General features: G+C 41.3%; 2 protein-coding genes across 12 annotated transcripts in view; one reads left to right on the top strand and one right to left on the bottom strand.

The window, feature by feature from the left end:
* The window catches only part of myocd (myocardin), a 54,847-nt gene extending 42,105 nt beyond the window's left edge, over nt 1–12,742 (top strand). For 2 of the 11 annotated variants that reach the window (XM_060939652.1, XM_060939654.1), the window contains exons 6-15: nt 1,042–1,223; nt 1,600–1,701; nt 1,949–2,232; nt 2,344–2,500; nt 2,676–3,614; nt 3,753–3,896; nt 4,467–4,595; nt 5,381–5,438; nt 5,574–6,097; nt 12,119–12,742. In XM_060939652.1, the coding sequence (XP_060795635.1) occupies nt 1,042–1,223; nt 1,600–1,701; nt 1,949–2,232; nt 2,344–2,500; nt 2,676–3,614; nt 3,753–3,896; nt 4,467–4,595; nt 5,381–5,438; nt 5,574–6,097; nt 12,119–12,193 (2,594 nt within the window). In that variant the 3' untranslated portion in view covers nt 12,194–12,742. The remainder of the gene's footprint in view (nt 1–1,041; nt 1,224–1,599; nt 1,702–1,948; nt 2,233–2,343; nt 2,501–2,675; nt 3,615–3,752; nt 3,897–4,466; nt 4,596–5,380; nt 5,439–5,573; nt 6,098–12,118) is intronic. The other 9 variants (XM_060939656.1, XM_060939653.1, XM_060939655.1 and 6 more) reach the window with 9 other exon arrangements.
* The window catches only part of map2k4b (mitogen-activated protein kinase kinase 4b), a 50,051-nt gene continuing 42,314 nt past the window's right edge, over nt 12,375–20,111 (bottom strand). The window contains exons 9-13 of the mRNA XM_060939664.1: nt 19,574–19,701; nt 17,477–17,554; nt 16,290–16,438; nt 16,145–16,190; nt 12,375–14,208 (exon numbers count right to left, since the gene is read on the bottom strand). Coding sequence (XP_060795647.1) covers nt 14,095–14,208; nt 16,145–16,190; nt 16,290–16,438; nt 17,477–17,554; nt 19,574–19,701 — 515 coding nt within the window. The 3' untranslated portion in view covers nt 12,375–14,094. The remainder of the gene's footprint in view (nt 14,209–16,144; nt 16,191–16,289; nt 16,439–17,476; nt 17,555–19,573; nt 19,702–20,111) is intronic.

Genomic DNA, 20,111 nt, shown 5'->3' with positions numbered 1-20,111 from the left:
GGCTTTTAAATAAGCAAAGGAGCTCTGAGATTTTACAATGTTCCCTGAAGGGTAATTGCAAGCTCTTTGTAATCTGAAAAGTCTTCAGTATATATAGACATACACACACAAAATGGAATTTGTCTACTCTTTGAACAATATTCAGTACATTTATCCCCTTGTATATTTTTATCAAATGGGTCAGTATGGGATGAACCCAGTTGGTAAAAGTGGACAGGTAGAGGTCGGCTGTCTCTAGTTACAGTGTCCAGTCCAGTCCAGTCCAACACCAACAGGTGGAAGGGAAAAAAAAAAAAAAAAAAACACTCACACTTTCCTTGGCTGTTGCTGAACAGCAGTTAGGCTTGGACGAGGGTACATATGGTTTGTGCCCAGCACACTGCAGGCAGAGTGTCTGTCATGATTGAAACCAGGGCCCACACTCTTGGCAGGTCACATGCTTAGATACTGAACAAGTCACACAAGCGTCAACGCGCGCGCGCACACCGTTTCCCATCTCAACACGCACCGGCACTACACACCGTCCCTCTCGTAGCCCCTGCGCTGACCTTTGCTGATAGGACAGAGCTGCTCAGTACTATCAAGGTCCCCCTTTAGAATAAAGTGCTCCAGTCAGCCTGCTCCTTCTACCCGTACATCATGGCACCGCTGAGCCAAGTGTCTTGACTAGGCGCAAGTGAAAAAACAAACACCACCATTCAGCAATGGTCAGAATGGAGTCTGCAGCACAAACACAAGGCACAGTAGGATTTTGGGTCCAAGCATGCATTCAGTTCAGCCCCTGCCTACACATGTACAAGAGTAGTATGCACAATACAAAAAGACAGTTTTCCAAATATTTACACATACTTCAGAGTCATCTTACCTCTTAGTACAGACGTTAATCAGTCTGCTTGTTTTCTATAAGTCAGAACCTTCAGTCTAAGAATTAAATCAGTTAGTTTCCCTTCTTTAATTTGTGGGTTTGAATCCATAGTTTTCTCTCAGTTCCTAGGAGTTGCAGTGTTTTGGTACAGCTTTGCCCATTTGTTATGTTTTTAGTGAATCATGGGAAGTTTCCAAAGCAGGAGGACTCTTATGCATTTGAGGAGGACAGCAGCAGCGAGAGCCTGTCTCCTGAACAGCCCCTGAGTGATGAATCCCAGAGTTCAGCTGGGCCTTTGGCAGAGAGCAAGACCAGCGGTGGCATTCCATCCCCCTCCCTGACCACAGGCCCGACACAGGTGATAAGTTATCAACATACTATAATGGACACTACTCAAGCTACACTGATTAAACTATTAGGTTATTAGAAGACTGCAAATCAACAGGATTCCACAAAATACAGCAAGTCCCTTAGGTTTTACTGAAGTGTCAGAAATAGCCTTGAGAAGTCTGCCCTCTGTGGCAACAAATTAAATTGCAGTGTCCTGCGTAATTTATCATCAGTGTATAAAAGGTATTAGGCTTGTACTGCTGACATGCCCCTACAACCTGGAAGCAATGTAATGACCTTTACATTTTTCCTGGTATGACTCAACAGACCCAAATATTCCTCAAGATGTATTTGAATTAGATTCTGTCAGTTCTCTTGCTAAGTTGTCAAACTTGATTGTTAAGGGGTCACAAACCAGAGAATCACCTATTCAAAACCAAGAAGAAGGTCCAGCTGTGACAAACAGCCAGACAACTCCACCCATTCCAGTCCCTGCAATAATAAAGGTAGGACAAGCATTTTCTCTAAATATTGAGTGCAAATATTAGCAATAAAGATGTCTGGAAACAATTTATTGTCAAGTACGTGCATTATGGCCTACATCCAAGAGAATGCAAAGACATGTACAATCACGTAATATAGACATTATCTGATTTGCCATTTCTGTGCATCTACCACTAAGTAATCCAATGATAAATTCAAACGATAAAATGCCTCACCATTTTTTATTTGCCCTCGGTGACCATGAAATAGTCAAAAACATCAGACAAGAATCGTCATAAGAAGCCCAAAGATGTTAAGCCGAAGGTGAAAAAGCTGAAGTACCACCAGTACATTCCGCCAGACCAGAAAGCAGAAAAGTCTCCTCCTCCAATGGACTCGGCCTACGCCCGGCTACTGCAGCAGCAGCAGCTCTTCCTGCAACTACAGATTCTCAGCCAGCAGAAGCACCAGCAGCAGAATCATTCGCACCAGTCCCAGTGTCCACAAAGCCAGAGCTTTAGCTACCAGCCCATAAACCAGCATCTGTCAACCAAGTGAGTCTTATATAGATGCACTCTATATATTTCAGATTTGGTCAGGAGATTCCAAATGCAGTCCTAATATGTATGAAACTTTTGTCTGAGCTGACTGTGAATATCCTTCAGGCAGACCAGTGAACAGCAAACGCTGTGCAGTTCCAGCACTGCCACCAGTACAGAAAGCAGCAGCTCCTCATCTCCTGTAAAGACCACATACTGCAGCGCATCCAACATGACTCCAGTCAGGCCAGGACCTCTGCCTGCTAACCTTGATGACCTAAAGGTACTAAATGCACTTATCTGGAGACATCTTGCACAAGTTTTTTTGCACATCTACATAGAGTATCTTCATTTAGTAAAGTTATACAGGTGTAATCTTTATAGATGTAGCAAGAGAGGTGAAGAACTTGGATCTTCACTTGTATTAAGCACAGTTTTCCTGTTTTTCCTGACAACAGGTGTCTGAGCTTCGGCAACAGCTGAGAATACGAGGTCTTCCAGTGTCCGGCACAAAGACTTCCCTCATAGAAAGGCTGAGGCCCTATAAAGATTCTAGCACTCCTTCTCCATCCAGCTCTGGCGACATCACGACTGTGACCTTCCCGGTGACCCCCACTGGCTCGCTCTCCTCCTACCAATCGCCAAGTTCTTCTGGTACTATGTCCCATGTAGGGGGGTACTACCCATTCTGCAGTACTACATCCACCCCACCCATCTCTCCTGCCTCCTCCGAGTTGTCGGTCAATGGTTCTCTTCCTGACAGTTTTAGCGATGTCACCATGTCCTCTCCGCAGTTTGGCCTGCAGCCGTCACCGGCTCATCTGAGCGCAGAGGATAACCAGAACTTGGGGAACTGCCTGCACAGTGAACCAGGTTTGGACACTGAGAAGGACAAGATGTTGGTGGAGAAACAGAAGGTGATTGAGGAGCTGACTTGGAAATTACACCAGGAGCAACGGCAGGTGGAGGAGCTGCGGATGCAATTGCATAAACGGAAGCACAGTCACGGTCTGCAGGAGCAAGTGCACTTGCAGCCCCCGAACCAGATGCAACACTTCTTTAGCGTGTCCATCAAACAGGAACATGTGACCTCCAGCTGTCCAATGGCTTCCAAGCAGCAAAAGAATGGGCCCCCAAACAGCTGCATGGAGTCAATGGGACATTGCAGCCTAGGTGGTGGACTTCGGAGTCTTGACATTCCCTCCTCTAGAAGTCCTTCCGGTATCCCACCCTATCTAAGCCCTCAGTGCTCTCCTCAAGACTCACCAGTGACCAAGAACTCAAGCAGCCCACAGCCCCACAGCATGCCCTCCTCTCCTAGTCATCCATTTCTGCTCACACCTCCCCTGGGTAGGGACAGCTGCCCTCACAATGGAGCCAGACCACATCCCATGCAGGTACACAGACTCATACAAAAGGGCTATAGTGGCTTTCTGATGGGGCTTCAGTCCTTTTCATCAAGGAACATGGAATATAACTGGTAGAACTTATAATGTTCTGAAACAAATCTAACAAAATATTGCTCCTTATCACAGCTCCAGCAGAAGAATGTTGCTCAGTCTGTGACCTGCAACTATTCGCCTGACCAGAGAAATATGCAGCCAGTGTACCCAAGCAGTGAGAATAACCTAAACCACAGAGGGTCTTCTAAGACCAAAAGTCCAAACATGCAGCAAAAGGTTTGTAAGGAGATGAGATTAGTCCACATCACCCCACTTTCTTAACTGTATTCATGCACAAACTCTATCTGGAAAAGCCTTCACACACAAACTGACTGTTCTTCTCATTTTCCTTCTATCTGTGGCCACAAAACCATTCCTCCCACAGTGATCCTACATGTATTACATGGTTACACACAAATCGATTATCTGTAATGCCTTCTAAAATCATCAACAATGAATACAATAGTCATATTTTCATCAGCCCATTCATTATTCACTGAACTGAATAAACATTACTAGTCACAAGTTTCTCAAATGTGCATGAATCTGATCATGTGGTCAGATCACATGCCAAACTCACACAAGATGCTACGACAAATCAAAGCTACCTGCTATTATTCAATGTTGACAGATGATTCCAGGACAGATAGTGAGGAAAGAAATGAACAGTTGATCCTTTTGCCCCTTCTCATGGCCAAACACATATAATGCCTGCTACACATGAGCGTGATCTGTGAAAACTTCAGCCTTTATCTGGTCCCTCTTCCACATCTGAGGTATAACGTTTCCCCCTATCTCCTCATATAGATGGCAATATTACACTCTCCCAGGCACATTGGCCAAAAGTGCGCCACCTCCGCCACTACGTTCTGTAGCTCAGACTCTACTGCATCTGCCATTAAACAGCCCCCATGCTATGAGGATGCAGTGAAGCAGGTAAAGGAGTCCCAAGACCAGCTGAGCCTCATGCCTTCTACCATCACTCCAGCTTCTGGCATTGTTCATACATACAGAAATCACAAACACTTTTTTTCTCTTCTATGCCACCCTCATAATGCACACTTCTCTGCTTTCACGTTGCATGATCAGCACCCTAATACATGAACAGTTGTGCTGATTAGCGAGCTTCCTGGCTGATATTTGCCTAAAAAGTAACACTCGAGTGAAATTACACCCAAAAAGTGTCAGTTATATATATACACACACACACAGATAGCCTATTGGGGTTTTAAAAAACTGAATATGATTTAAACTTTTATGCTTACAAATATAGATATAGTGTGCACTTCTGGAATTTAAATGAAGTCATTGATTCAGTCTGTTGACATGTTCAGTCAAAACCAGAAAGTAAGCAAGCTGACTTGATAAAGCATACTGGTTCAACAAGTTTAGTTTCTATCAGCAGGTTAGTGGTGTAGAAGAGAAAAATGTGATTTTTGGGTGGAATTCCCATTTAAGATCATAAAACGGCAGTATCAGTACTGCACAATAAGCCGATATGTAAAAGAAATTGTTTCTCTTGCTGCAATCATTATGCAATATTCTTGTCATGAGAAGTAAACAAGATGTATGACAGTTTCAGTGGCTTAGCATAATTGCGTCCAACTGTGGCAATGACATTTTGTAAGTTTATAATAATAAACTACAACCCAAATGCTAGAATACGAGACCAAATGTTTGTATGATTAATGAGTTACATGAGGGCACTCTTTCATTCGCAGCAGATCACCAGGAGTCAACAAATGGATGAACTCCTTGATGTCCTGATTGAAAGTGGAGGTGAGTATACAAGTAGAAATGTATAAAAGTAGCATGCCCCTTCTAGTCCCCTACCCCGTTCCTTAATCTAACCTGTTCTGATAAATGCTGTAATGTCCTTACCCTCTTCCTGCACTGCCCATCTCCCCCATCAAGAAATGCCAGCTAACGCCAAAGAAGAGAGGTCCCCTGTAACCAAAGTTGTACCTCACCTTACAGTTTCTCCCGGCAACACTACCACCAGTGCCACGTCCATGCCAAAGTTCCACCGCCACTACAGCCACATTTCGCCCTCTGAGGTGCCATACGAGCATGCTGCAGGGCACACCGAGTGCCAGCTGGAGGTGCTTCTGAGCCCCGTGAGCCGCCATGGTGACATCATCCCTGTCAAGTTGGCCTCTGACGAGGGCCAGCTGGAGGAAATAGGAGACTCCTTCCCAGGTCATCACCATGACGATAAGTTGCTCAGCAACAGGGATATGATGGACACACCTCTATCTCCGATGGCCACCAAAGTCTCGCCAGTGCCCACGGATGGCCAAGGGCTTGGCATGACCTTCTCAGAGTCACCATGGGAAAGCATGGAGTGGTTGGACTTAACTCCTCCCAGCTCAGCCACGGCATTCAGCAGCAGCATGGCTCCATCAGCACCCAGTATCTTCAACACAGAGTTCTTGGACGTGAGTGACATTGGACTGAACTCAGCCATGGACCTGCATATTGAACACTGGTGAAGTCGACCAGGGATCTCCATTAGTTAAAACATACAGCTAAGTAGTGGGTTTGAGCAGTAACACGAAGCACTTCCAATCCAAAATTTATAATGATGTGGTTTTCCAGATGATGCACAGCCAGCAAGATAAAATAAAGCTACAGGGTCAACTGTTAAAATATATCAGTTAGTATATTCTTCCTATAGTTTAACTCTGTTTAAAAAAAAAAAAAAAAAAAGACAAAAAAACAAACTTGTTCTGGTCTGAAACTTGAAAATCCTTTGGTCTTTATATTGTGGGAAAAAATGTGGGAAAGAATTACTGGAAATAATAGAAACCAAATGAACCAAATCCATTCAAACTAAACATCTAAAATAAATTCAACAACATTCACAATCCATTTGTAAATATTACACTACTGCTTCAAACGTCTTTCCTGCACACGGTGTGTGGCGAAACGCTCCTGAAGTGCTCACAAAAACAAAAAAATCACCACCACATGTATTCTAAATGTGCTATTGTAAATATACATTAATGCTCACTCTGCACTTTGAGTAGTATAGTACTTTGTCACATTTGGCTTGACATACATTTTTGGACAGCATGTAATTGCCTCTATTCTATTATTTAGATATTTTCTGTTTCCATCCCCATTTTATTTTTTAAAATCATTTTAATTTATTTAGATAGTTGAGATACAATGTACTTGTATCAGAATATCTATAACGCGAGTATGTCTTAGTTGCAAGTCCATGGATTAAATACAAAACCAACAACGTGCTAATTTTATCGTCAAAGCGTTTCGATCAGGACTCATCGATGACATCATGTCGCCCTTGATTTTTTTTTTTATTCCCTTAATGAATGCCTACATCTAAAACTTTATAGCTATACGGTACAGTACGCATCAACAACATGGTTTTCCTTTGTAAAAACATTTCACTCACTGCTTGCCCCTATAAGCAAGAGTCCATCTTTATGGCTATTTGTAATATGAATAATAATATTGACGTGTGACCCATTTGCTATCTTAGAAGACGTCACATCTCAGATGTATTTATTTGGACATTTGCATAGATATTTATACAGACGATATTTATGAGACATTCCTTCGTTTAGGAACAGGATACACGAGATGCATATTCCTCACACAAGAGATGCATGAAAACCATGGTTGACCTCGAAAAATCTGACTTCCAAGTTTTATTTTTATACAGAATTGCAATACTTAACTGTCGCATCCTCAGATGCACTGTGTGTCTTAAAAATGATCCAAACATAAATATATATATTTTATACAAGGACATATTCTGAAAAAAAACCCGAACAAAACAAAACAAAAAAACCAACAAACCACTATTATGGAAAGTTTCAAACGTCGCACTGGCGTGCATTCATTAAAAAGTCATAGAACTGTTATAAAATATTAAAATATGATGCAGTTTGAGCTCAAGTGATAGATCAGCTTCAGCTGTGTGGAAACAAGCACACACAATTATACAAAACGCCCTCATGCCTATGGGTGTGACTGCTAATAAAATGGAAGTTGGAACGGCACAAAATCTTTTCTAATTGAATTTTATATTATACTTACAGTATATATTACTATCATCATCATCATCAATGATACAGCTGACAATTCAACTGCAAATCACGGTTAAATATTACAATTCAGTTTTAGATATTCCCTTCACTTCTCCACGCTTGATTCAGTGATGTAGCAAGTTAGGATCAATGCTCCGATTGCGCGCACACAGTTTCAGTCTCGCTTGGTTAAAATGTTTTTGTACTTTTTTTTGTTTGTTTGTTTTTGCAATGTAACTGAAAGGTGAAAGTCAATTTAAAAGCTGAGCAACTCCTTGACAAATGGAAATATTTTTACAAGGACAGTGTTAATAGAAGTGGCCTGTTCTTCCCAGCAGTTATGCAGAAGGAAATGTAATATACTGTGTATTGTTTTACTGTGAACATTTGCACCCACAGTGGGGCTGGCAGATATGAGACCTGTGGACATTTTTCTCTTTATTAATTCAACAGTATTTTGTGTGCACGCAAAAAAAAAAAAAAATGTATTTTTGTGTATTGGTAAAAGTTGCTGTCTGATTAGTGGGAGGAAATTTGAGTTCACTGATGATTTAAACTGTGAACAGAGCAGATCTGTGCGCTACAAGACATTTGAATGGATTGTCAGATTTTGATTGGTGGAGGACTTAAAGCCTGCAGTGATCACCATGATTCTTAGGTGGGGTTTACATTAGACCGTATCAGCAGATCATCAGATTAACGTTTTTAAAACGATTCGCGTGCACACAGCAACGCCAATACACGGATACGCTCGGCTCCGCAGGCATCCTGTGCTCCAAATCACTCCGCCCTGAATAGCGAGTGCCCTCTGGAGGGTGCGCACTCCGGCCCTGCGCAGCTCACAGAGCGCGCGAGTGAAGCGCACGAGCAGTGATTCGGGACTGAGCCGCTGTGCGTGTGATCCCAGTGCATATCGGGCATGCGCGTCACTTACCACTTGCAAGTGGAAGGATGGCAGGCCTAAAGACAATCATAACTACACAATGGGCAGTATTTGCATCAGTATTTTCATACTTTTATACTCTTTAATGAAAGGTGATACAAGGCGGAAGTCCGCGCCGTTTTTCAGCAGTCGTGTCACATGACCAACGCCAGCGAATCAGGAAGGTGGATGTCACAGTGACGTTGTCCAATGACGACGCCAGCTAGAGCTCAGCACAGCGTATCCGCGTATTCTCAATGTTTACACAGCACCGGACCAGACACGATCTGGATTGAATACGTGGACCCTGGCGGATTCCCGTTTCCCGGCGGTTTAATGTAAACGGACAGTGCATCCGCGAAGAAAACGAGACAGATACGGTCTAACGTAAACTTGGCCTTAATTTCCACGCCAGTGAACAATTGTTAACTTTGCACACGATCCTCAGATTTGCCCTCTTTTGATGATATAAACCATTGAAATGTTTGAATGTAAATGAAGACCACAGTGATAACAGCATTCACATTGTAGCCTTAAAGTGCCATTCCACCATTGGATGTATTCTCTGGCATAAAATACAATATATTTTATGACAACATGACTAGACAGAGAAATCTTTTAGCTTCAAAAGCAAAGGGGAGTCCCATATACGATTCGTACATTGGGGGAGTGCCTGTTAGAGAGCGCACTTGTCCTGGGCCATCGGCATAGTGAGGTAGGGTGGCCAGTTCCTTTCCTCGCCGCCTTTAACTTCCCCAGTGTTTCCACCAGGTCCCCATTCACTGCTGGGTGGACAGGGAGCGAGCCCCAGATCCCCGTCGAGCCGAGGCTCGAACCAGGGGCCGTTCGCTTAGCGGTCAAGCGCTCTAACCACTTGGCCACCTGCGCTCCTTAGCTTCAAAATGATATATCAAACATAATTTTTTGACAACGACAAGTATATTAATTTTGCGACCAAAGTCACCTACCCTTTTAATTTCCGCGCGGTAGTGAAACGTGATGTCATCGGCAGGTTCCCCTTCTTGTGTACCACGTGTCGGTCTATTTTTAGACCAGGAAACCCCCAAAGTGAGAGAGTCATTTCTCCTCGTATATGGGGGCCAAAAAAATTGTGAAAAATTTTGAGTTAATCTTTCAGTTAGCTAGATTTATTGGTATTAGCTAGATTTATTGGTATTATTTTTATCGCGTTCTATCCGCCATTGCTGATAATATGTGCCACGTCACGTGGTACACAAGAAGGGGAGCCTGCCGATGACATCACGCGCGGAAATTAAAAGGGTAGGTGACTTTGGTCGCAAAATTAATATACTTGTCGTTGTCAAAAAATTATGTTTGATATATCATTTTGAAGCTAAAAGATTTCTCTATCTAGTGATACCATTTATATATGTTGTCAAAATATATTGAATTTTATGCCAAAGAATACATCCAATGGTGGAATGGCACTTTAAGTCAGTGCAGTTAACCTGCATTCAGGGCTTCACTTTTTTTAATTATCAGAGACAAAAAGCAACAGAACCGGTTCATCTTTGACTTTATGGTCTGTAATGGCTTTACTTTGGCACAAATCCTCCTACACAGGACAGGTTTACAGAGACTGAGCTTTGGCATAGGAGAATGTAACAAATCTGGAATGGATTTATTATTATAAATACAAAAATTTATATAAATTATAAATACAAGTCCATCCAATGTGGTCTGGAGGATTGTATCACTAAGTATACATTCTTTTTTTTACCTCCAGTATACCAATGAACAAATTCTTAACCAGACCAAGTGCTCACTCAGTCATGTTTTCCTTTTTTTTTTCTGTAGTGCTGGATGATGAAATTTTAATGCCACATTATGCATCAGGTCCAGTCTTACGTACCACACTGCTCCCAGCCAAGCAGACGAGTGAGAGAGAACTCAATCATTCCATAACATCTGTCCAGTACACATGATTGCTCTGTCTTGCTGAAGAAAACAAATTTGTGTTGTCTTTGTCTTCATTTTTTTTTTCTCCTGGGGAAGAAAATATATACAATAGATGTGACAAAAAGCTTTTGTACTGCTTGGCCACTGAACAGCTTTACAATGTAAACCGTCTCAGTATGTCTCCACCACTGTACTATTAAAACTTCAATAAACACCAACAGATTAAAAATTTCCAAAAGATTGCGCTTCCTGAGTAATAGATTTCTATTCTTATTACGTTGCCGTTGTACAAAATCTAAATCGTCATCTCAATTCAATTTTATTTATAAAAGCACTTATAAAACAACAACAATGGGCATTGTTACAAAGCAGCTTCAGAGAAATATATTAATTCGAGATATAACCTTTTAAAATTTGCCCCTAATGAACAGGCCAGGAGCGACAGTGGTAAGGAAAAACTCCTTGAGACAACATGAGGAAGAAACCTTGAGACAAACCAGACTCAAAGGGGAAGATTAGAAAAATACATCACCTGGTCTTTTTCCAGTTTTCAGCTGTCCGGTTTCAGTGAGCCTGTGCCCATGATCGCCTCAGATTCCTGTTCTTGGCTGACAGAACTGGAAACTGATGTGATCTGCTGTTGTAGCCCATCCACCTCAAGGTTTGATGTAGAAATCATGGCCTAATGGTTAGAGAAGTAACTTTGGGACCAAAAGGTTGCTGGTTCAAGTCCCTGGATAAGCAGGAATGGCTGAAGTGCCCTTAAGCAAGGCACCTGCTCCGGGTACATCGCTGTGGATAACAGCATCTGCTAGATGTGTGTTCTGAGATACTTTTCTGCTCACCACGATTGTAAAGAGTGATTATTTATAGACTCAACTGCAAACTTCTTAGCAATTGCAGTCCTAAGGCTATCCAAGAAACAACATCCTTATGGTTTCAATATGGTACCATCCATAGTAATCTCATGGTGATCTTTAGGCTGTCCATGCAGGGCCATACTTTGCATCTCTTCTGGATTATTAGAACTCTTGTTCAAATGTATATCGCAGCACTGTTTATTTCTCATTTCTGATTGATCAGAAGGTGTTGATTACTTTTCTATAACCGCAGCAAGACGAACCAAATCACAGGGTTAGATTATTGCACTCCTAATACTTCATTGTTTCTATAGTAACAGTTAGGATGTAGTTATTTCTCTCCACAACATGACGATCTGCATTGATTTTGCCGGATGAACTTAAAAATAGCTGCGGTAGCCCAAGTTATAAGCGGGACTAACTTCCTTCATGGATATTTCACAGCATTAAACGAAACTAGAAATGGATAAAAAGTATTGTAGTTGGAAAACTGCTGTGGTATAAAAGGAATAAAAAACACTGGACATGCTGTTAAAGGAAAATAATCATCTTTGGACTGGTAATGGTCCGCTGGTTCACGTCAGAGGGCCACATCATTGATTTTTTTTTTTTTTCCTAGAACAGCACATCCCATTGTGTTTTATTCCTACATAGGCTTAAGTTTTCTTTATTCATTCATCATCAGTAACTGTTTTTATCCAGGACAGGGTCAAGTTGGATCCATGGCCTATCCCAGGAACAACGGTCCTGAGAGAAACACCCTGGATGGATGGATAGACAGATGAACACCCTTCCCCCCACAATATCATCATCATCATCAAAATTTTGGGGAAGGTGGGGGGTGAAGGAAAAAAAAAAACTATACAGAGAATAACCGGAGCTCAACCCCACACCCAGGACCCTGCGGCACAAACATGCGTTTTTATTCTCCCACACAAACAGTCATTAAACCATCAGAGGCTATTTCATAGGATTTATTCTAGCATTCAGTCCATTTGTTTCCAGACCTTACAGGAAAAAAAGAAGAAAAAAAAATAGCTCGATAAGGTCACAATCACATCCTAGCCTTATCACAACTGACCTGCAGGCAGATACTTAGCTCTCATCATTACTACAAGAACACTAAGATTTCATCAATATCCTTTAAATATGTGAAGTGAAGAAGACAAATAGCTCAGACCATCAGAGGTTAATATCTCCAAAGCAGACATAAGGCAATATCCCTGCATATCCTCTAATTACACTTTTTTTTTTTTTTAAACAGATTGCTGTTCACAATGTATACACTTAAAATCTTTTCACAGTGTGAACAATCCTTGAAGATATTTCCCACTCTTTATACGATACAATATAACATTACATAAAAATCCATAATTTCCCTTCTAATATTAAATATTCTATTACGGTGCCATTTTGTACAGTTGAAAGATTGTTTTCAAAATTGGGATTTTTCTTTTCTTTAAGATAAGCCCATATAAGGGATGTATAGTTACGCATTCTTAGGTCAGTGATGCATCTTAAGTGTGTCAGATGATCTCTATTTTACACACGCGCACACAAATGAATCCTATCCACAAGTCTTTCAATGCTACCTAGTGTCATATTTCAGTTCTCCTATTATGTCAGTTAGTAAAAGACTGCTTTGGCAAAACCGTTGTACGTTTCGTTTAAAGTGAGAAACCTAAACGGTGATATTGGGACATCTTTCAGAATGCATACGCAAGTCAAGATGTCAGAGCCGATTTTGGGAAAAGTGGCAAAGTATAAAGTAGCGTTCGGTATTTTGGGATGTGTACTATAAGTGACATTTACAGTAAGATAGTGATGTCTGCAAGTATGTACACTATACCAGCAAGAGTTTTTTTTTTGTTTTTAAGTCATTAAATACAATTTGGTGAGTTAAAGTTGCATATTTATACAAAACTACTGTAAAGATGACGTTTTGCTTAGTTGTTTTTTTTTTTAATCATTCAACCTGCCAGCTGATCTGTCAAATGGTACCAGACTGCATCAAAGTGCCATCTGTGTCTTTTCCACAAAAAGTTAACGCCACAGAAATCATTCAGTTGAAATTTCACAAAGACCCCCATGTGTGGAGTGAAACATCTAGAAGAAATGAGCCAACCATTTTTAACGGATTCTTTGACGAACAATACTTTCACGTGCTCTTTCGGAAAGTGAGACCACGATTGCTTTACACCTACAGATGTTTCTCTAAATGATGCATCCTAGCATAGAAACGTTATACGGTAGACAACATGGTAGGCGTTTTCATTCTACTCGAATATCAATGTGACTTCTTGTTTCAGCAATTTCTTGTTCTTGTATCACTTTCAAGTAGATATTTACGTTCCTGTGAACATGAAGTGTGTCTTGAATGAAGGAGTTCAAGTCTCGTTCTACTTTTCTAGAATGCGCTCAGCTAGACATTTACATGTGGCATTAAAAATAAATATCACACCTCGAATAAAAAGTATTATTGTTCTTATTCTTCTTATTGTTCTAACTTGTTTTAGAGACTGATACACTAATGGCTTTGAAGATGATAAGCAGATCCTTATTGCACACAATGTTTTGGGAGTGTCGATCCTTAAAAGCAGTGTGGGACCGTGAAATGGGACAATGCGGCGCGTCAGACGGCTGCCGTGTTACATTGCATTCGGGGAACGTACACGCTATCAGTCGACGTACATGGGAGAGCTGGGGGAGGCGGGGATTTCATCCAGAATTTTACACACGTAACCAGCGACGTCCACCACTCTCTCTTCGTACATCAGAATGAACGGATGCTTCTACAGGATGGGGAAAGGAAAAGAAATTCAAAAATAACAAGATCCAACTTTTTCCTAAGTAGTGTTAAAGTACATGTAAATATGATGACGGTAGGTACTGTATAGTCAAACAGATACAATTAACAGGTATTCCATGAAATCGAGTCGTACATGAGCTGATAGCCGATGAGGCACGGAGCACCGAATTGGCTGTAAGCCATGTACGATGAGATTGAGTGGAAAAACTGTTTTATTCTATCCACATTCACTGGATTTTGAGAAACGGAGCTTTTTTTTTTTTTGAAACAATTTTGATAAATAAAAACTTTCTACAAAATGTCCAAGAAAATCCTTTCCACTTAAGAATGTACACAAACCAGCGAAATAACAGGAGCAATTTGTGAAAAATGCTATAATAATAATTCTTGGGGGGCAGAAAAAAAAAAAAAAAAAAGACACGTCCTTACCTAGCCTGGGCCCGCCCATCCTAAGCGTGACGTAACATGAGGGCCTGTTGCGAGCTTAGTCTGGCCAGGCAAGCTATCTCCAGCTCTTCCAAGCTCCCGAAAAATCGGGAACCAATCAACTTTGAGCATCTCCAACGGCCCTGGGTAGAGGCGTGTTCAAGGCACTGACGTAGTAGAACTGCAACCGGAAGCCATAGATTGTTTACAGAATCTATGCCGGAAGCGCTTCATTCACGCTTCCGCATCTATTACGCATAGATGCTGTATTGAAAGCATTCAACAGGAAGTTCTCATTGAAAACGGAGCAAAGAGCAGCCCTGGAGGTATTTATTGAAAGGAAGGACGTTTTCGCCTTGCTCCCGACCGGCTTCGGTAAGAGTTTAATCTACCAGTTAGCCCCGTCGCGTCACATACGTCAGAGGAAAGAGTGATGTGATTGATTTAAGCTTCGTCACAGCCTTTTCTGGCTTCAACCAGTAGCAAACTGAGGCATTTCAGGGAGGCGGGTCAACCACGGGCTCTGGGAAACAGTTAGGCTTAATAGCTTGGCCAGACCAATAGCTCGTAGAGCTTTGCAGTCGCGTTAGCCAGACTAGTCCTTAGCATCAAATACTTTCATTCCATATTTTGCTGCTTTCTTCGGGGTTTTGTTTTCGAGAAGTTTTTATTTCGTCCTCGGTTGGTTCAGCAACACGCTCTGCCATTTTGTTTTTCTCTACTCACGGTATACAAGCGGATATCCTTGTAGTAGAGTAGCCAAGCAGAGCGCACGATTGCTCATATCCAGTGAATGTAAAAAATTCAAAAATAACAAGATCCAACTTTTTCCTAAGTAGCGTTAATTAAAGCACATGTAAATATGATGACGGTAGGTAGAGTCAAACATACAGTTATTCCATGAAATCGAGTCGTACATGAGCTGATAGCCGATGAGGCACGGAGCACCGAATTGGCTGTAAACCATGTACGATGAGATTGAGTGGAATAACTGTTTTATTCTATCCACATTCACTGGATTTTGAGAAACGGAGCATTTTTTTTTTAAACAATTTCAATAAATAACTTTATACAAAATGTCCAACAAAATTATGTCCACTTAGAATGTAAACAAACCGGCAAAATGATAGTAGCAATTTGTGAAAAAAAAAATGCTATAATAATTATTCTTGAAAAAAAAAAAAAAAAGGGATACATTCTTACCATGAAGTACTTTTATTCCATATTTTGTTGCTTTTTTGGCGTTTTGTTTTCGAGTTTTTATTTCGTCCTCGGTTGGTTCAGCAACATGCTCTGCCGTTTTGTTTTCCTCTACTCAAGGTATATGAGCTGATAGCCTAGTAGCAGAGTAGCCAATCAGAGTGCGTGATTGCTCATATCCAGTGAATGTAGATAGAATATATACACACGTAAATATCTGGTTAAATGCCAGAAATATTTAGCCATTATTTTCTGCAAATCAGCGAACAGTTATGCCCAGAAGACATATTTACCAGAAGCTCCCTGTACTTTGGCCTTTTCGACTCGTCCTTTGTAAGGCTGGGAAAACAAAGTGTCTTTTATAAATCTGTGCTTTTTATAAATCACGGTATTATATTTCTGTAACCTGAAAACAACATGGAAATCTGTGAAACTCACCAGAGATTGACAAAGTTGATGAATTTGGGAGAAAACTGCCTCTCCTCAGAGTTGCTTAGTTGAGGAGGGTCTCCCTTCACCACCTGGGTCAGCTGATCAAACACACTGTTCCACTTGGGGTATGGGAAGCGGCCGGTGGCCAGCTCGTACTGAAGGAGGAGGAGAAAAAAAAAATCATGCAGCAGTTAAAATGACAATACTAGATTTATTTTGCGCATTAAACTCAATCCTTTAACATGAAAGTACAGGTCTGCGTGAGACAGAATTTTCAGTCCCGCTCCCGCATTGTGCAGTCCCGCTCCCGCCAAGAATTATGATTTTCAGTCCCGCTCCCGCCTGCCATATTTTGTCCCGCTCCCGCCCGCAAATCCCGCATGATGCAGATGTTCGCGTTATTTCTCACGAAAGTTCTTGTCATTGGCTTGGGGAATTAAACATGCTGAGCTTAGCTGAGCTCTCCACTGACCGATCCTTCACCTAGCACACGTAGCGAGGGTGTGCGTTGCCAGGCGGCATGCGCAGCTGAGGCTTTACAGAGATACCCAACACACCTACCAAAATCTACAGTGGATATTAAGAATATTGTACATTGCACATAGCTTATATGTCACTGCTCACATTTACATTCTAGGAAATACAAGTAGGCCTATAAGAAATTAATATAATTTAAAGACACAGCGTGATGGTGCCCCGCCCCCTACTTTGAGTGGATTTGAGCATAAATATCTACAGCTCACGTTCAGGGGTGCGTTTCAAGCAATGTACCTCTTTTTAAAGCAGCACTTACTTCTGAAGCACTGTGAGCTTCACTAGAGGAGCTCTGCTCTTCTGCCATGATCGGAGATCTCAAACACGGAAGAGCGGAAAGGAATCGGAAACGTACGCGAGATTAGACCACATCCGCAAATTTAGGCATCTTAAAATGTTTTTATTAATGCCAAATAAAATATCCAGCACAAATTATATATGATAGACATAAATTAATCATTTATAAATTTTATTTTAAAAACGTTTTTAGTTAGCGGGACTGCAGCTTATCACTTCTCCCGCCCGCTCCTGCATTGTGCACTCCCCCTCCTGCCCGCGCCCGCAATGAGCTTTTTGTCCCGTGCCACACTGCTTTGCGTCGGGTCCCACGGGTGCAGGGCTCTACATGAAACACAGTCAGTAGGTTCGTCATCACGTACCAGCGTAATTCCCAAACTCCAAACATCCGAGCGAACGTCGTAGCCTTGCCTAGAAGCACTGGGGTCTATCCTTTCAGGCTGTAGGAGAAAAATAACAAGAAAAGCAGATGCTGCAATGTTGTCCTCGGCAAGAAAATGACATTTTATCGACCTCAACTGAATGTCCGAGCACTTTTATAGGCAAGCTCTGAAATAATGCAACAGATTCCACTCATCCAGCTATTTACATCACAGCACTACTGAACTCTCAAATCTGGGGGTGGGTTTCCCAAAAACATCGTAACACAAAAATCATCATTAAATGGTAGAGTGAGCATCACAATGAACACTGTCTCTCCTAGTTAAGCTGCTCTTAGCGTTAAGAGGCTCTTGGGAAACCCAACCCGATTGGTCAGATTAATTGTCTTTAGTATAAATACAGAAGTGATTACAGAAAATCATGCGCGCCGATTGGTCGAGAGATTCGGATTATTTCTTGATAATCCCCTCGAGCAACTCGACAAAATGGCGGCTAAATCACTGCGTCACTGTAAGTGAAGAAGGATTACAAATTATGAAAGAAAATGCTGCTTCTAAAAGCACTAAAGATGCTACGAAGTTTGGTCTAAAGCTACTCAAAGGTAAGGCGGAACTGTGATTTATTTCATCTATTTCAAAAAGTAATTTTATGTGACTTGGCATCGATGAAGCACGCATTACATTTTGCATGCTGCTTTTGAAGATCGAAATAAATTAATTTTTTTAAACAATCACCTGTGTATTGATACTAAAATGATTATCTGCCTCAGGCTCGGTGAATAATAACCTCGACTTCATCTCAGTTATTATTCACAGATATTCACCTCGCCTTCGGTGAATAACTGTTCAATAACAGCAGCTCTGACTGTAGTTCTGGCTACAAGGCAAAACACACGTTTATATTAACGTGGTCACTAAAATTTTATCGTTTTTATAGAAATAATCTATTAATAAGGACTAGTACATGCTGGACCTTGAAATTTTCCACTACAAGATTTTTTTTTGGGGGTGGGGGGGTGGGTGGAGGGGGGTGGAGAAAGTGAGGCAATAGCCGTTCACTGGTGCTACATGCAAGTAATAACGAAACTAACTTGCTTTGCTGACATGACATTAAATACAACAATAAGGCCACACCAATTTAATTAGTTGGTTCTCGGAATCACCGCTTGAAGAAAATGCAAAATGGGGAAGAAAAAAAAATCTAACAAACTCCCGCCAACAGAAAAGGTCACGTGACGTCGAAAACCAATCAAATCGCCCCTTTCACTTTCGATAAAGACTTGTGGAAGAAACATGCCTGTGGAGGGGAGTCCTGCAAGGCCTGTGTTTGTGATTGTTAGGATATTCAGCGAACAGAAGTGTAAAATCTTTGACAGGTGTGTTGAAATTCTGTTTACTGGTTTGCCTGTATTGTTTGGTCCATTTCCACCGCTAATTTTACCATCGGAGCATTTTTTTTTATTTTATTTTTATTTCGCCAGCTCGCTTCATATTTTTCCTGAAAAAAAACCGAGAACCAACTAATTAAATTGGTGTGGCCTAAATAAGCAAAAAGTACGGCGTCATTCGATAATTAGAAAAATGTAATTGTCATCCAAAAGGAATGAAACCCCTCAGGAAGCTCATAAAACCACCCCAATGTTGTTTATTTTCCTAGAACAGCACAGCTCATTGTGTTTTCCTCTTTAACCTCCTAGGGCTTAGCGGTCACATGCGTGCACAGCACTTTTTAGAAATTTGGAACAAGAATCCACGTATGTGGACATACTTTTTCTCTAAAAGTACATCTTATCAAAAGATGATGCTTAGTTTTTATTCTAATCAGGTTCTAATAAGCCCAAATAGCAAAGAGAAATAAAAAAAAATGCATGTAAAAAAACAGCTTGGGCCTTAGGAGGTTAAATAAGCCATAATCAAGTTTTACGTGACACTTTTATAAAAATGCAGTAAACGTTAATGACATTATTTACACCCAATCAATCATTTGTAAATGACATCATTTTACACCAGTCATGAAAACGATGATGTTACAATCACAGAAAGCTTTATTAAAATGACAAGCATGATGTGCTGACTCACAGCCATGTAAGGTCTGCACCCTGCATCTCTAGTCTTGGCTATAGAGTCAACCAGCTGTCCACTGATCCCAAAGTCGCACAGCTTTATGTTGCCATTTCTATCCAGGAGAATGTTGGAGGGTTTGATGTCTACAAATTGTAAATAGAAAGCATGCTTAAAGAAATCTAAAAATCAGCTCACTCCGTAATAACAGGGAATAATAAAGAAACAAGGCTGCAATGTTTTACAGATTACAAAGTCACTCCAGTACAAAAGACGACTCGCTACCTTCAGTCAACTCAGAAATCTATATGTTCATTACTAGATCAGATTACTGTTGATCTATCTGTGGCTTCATAGTACACGCCATAATAATCGGGTATTCTTATTTCACAGCAGGTCCGTTAACTAATAGTACAGCTCCACCTAGTGGATCACATGGCACATGAACATCACTCGGTCTCAGGGCTGGATATCAGAGCGGTGCTACTGATGCGGCTCGGCCCAGAGGGCCCCAAAGACTGCTAGGGGGGTCTGGGGGGCATGCTCCCGCAGAAAA

Source organism: Neoarius graeffei, chromosome 14 (genome assembly GCF_027579695.1).
Source record: "Neoarius graeffei isolate fNeoGra1 chromosome 14, fNeoGra1.pri, whole genome shotgun sequence".
Taxonomy (NCBI): domain Eukaryota; kingdom Metazoa; phylum Chordata; class Actinopteri; order Siluriformes; family Ariidae; genus Neoarius; species Neoarius graeffei.
The sequence above is the reverse complement of the archived record's forward strand: the minus strand, read 5'-3'. Positions and strand labels throughout refer to the sequence as shown.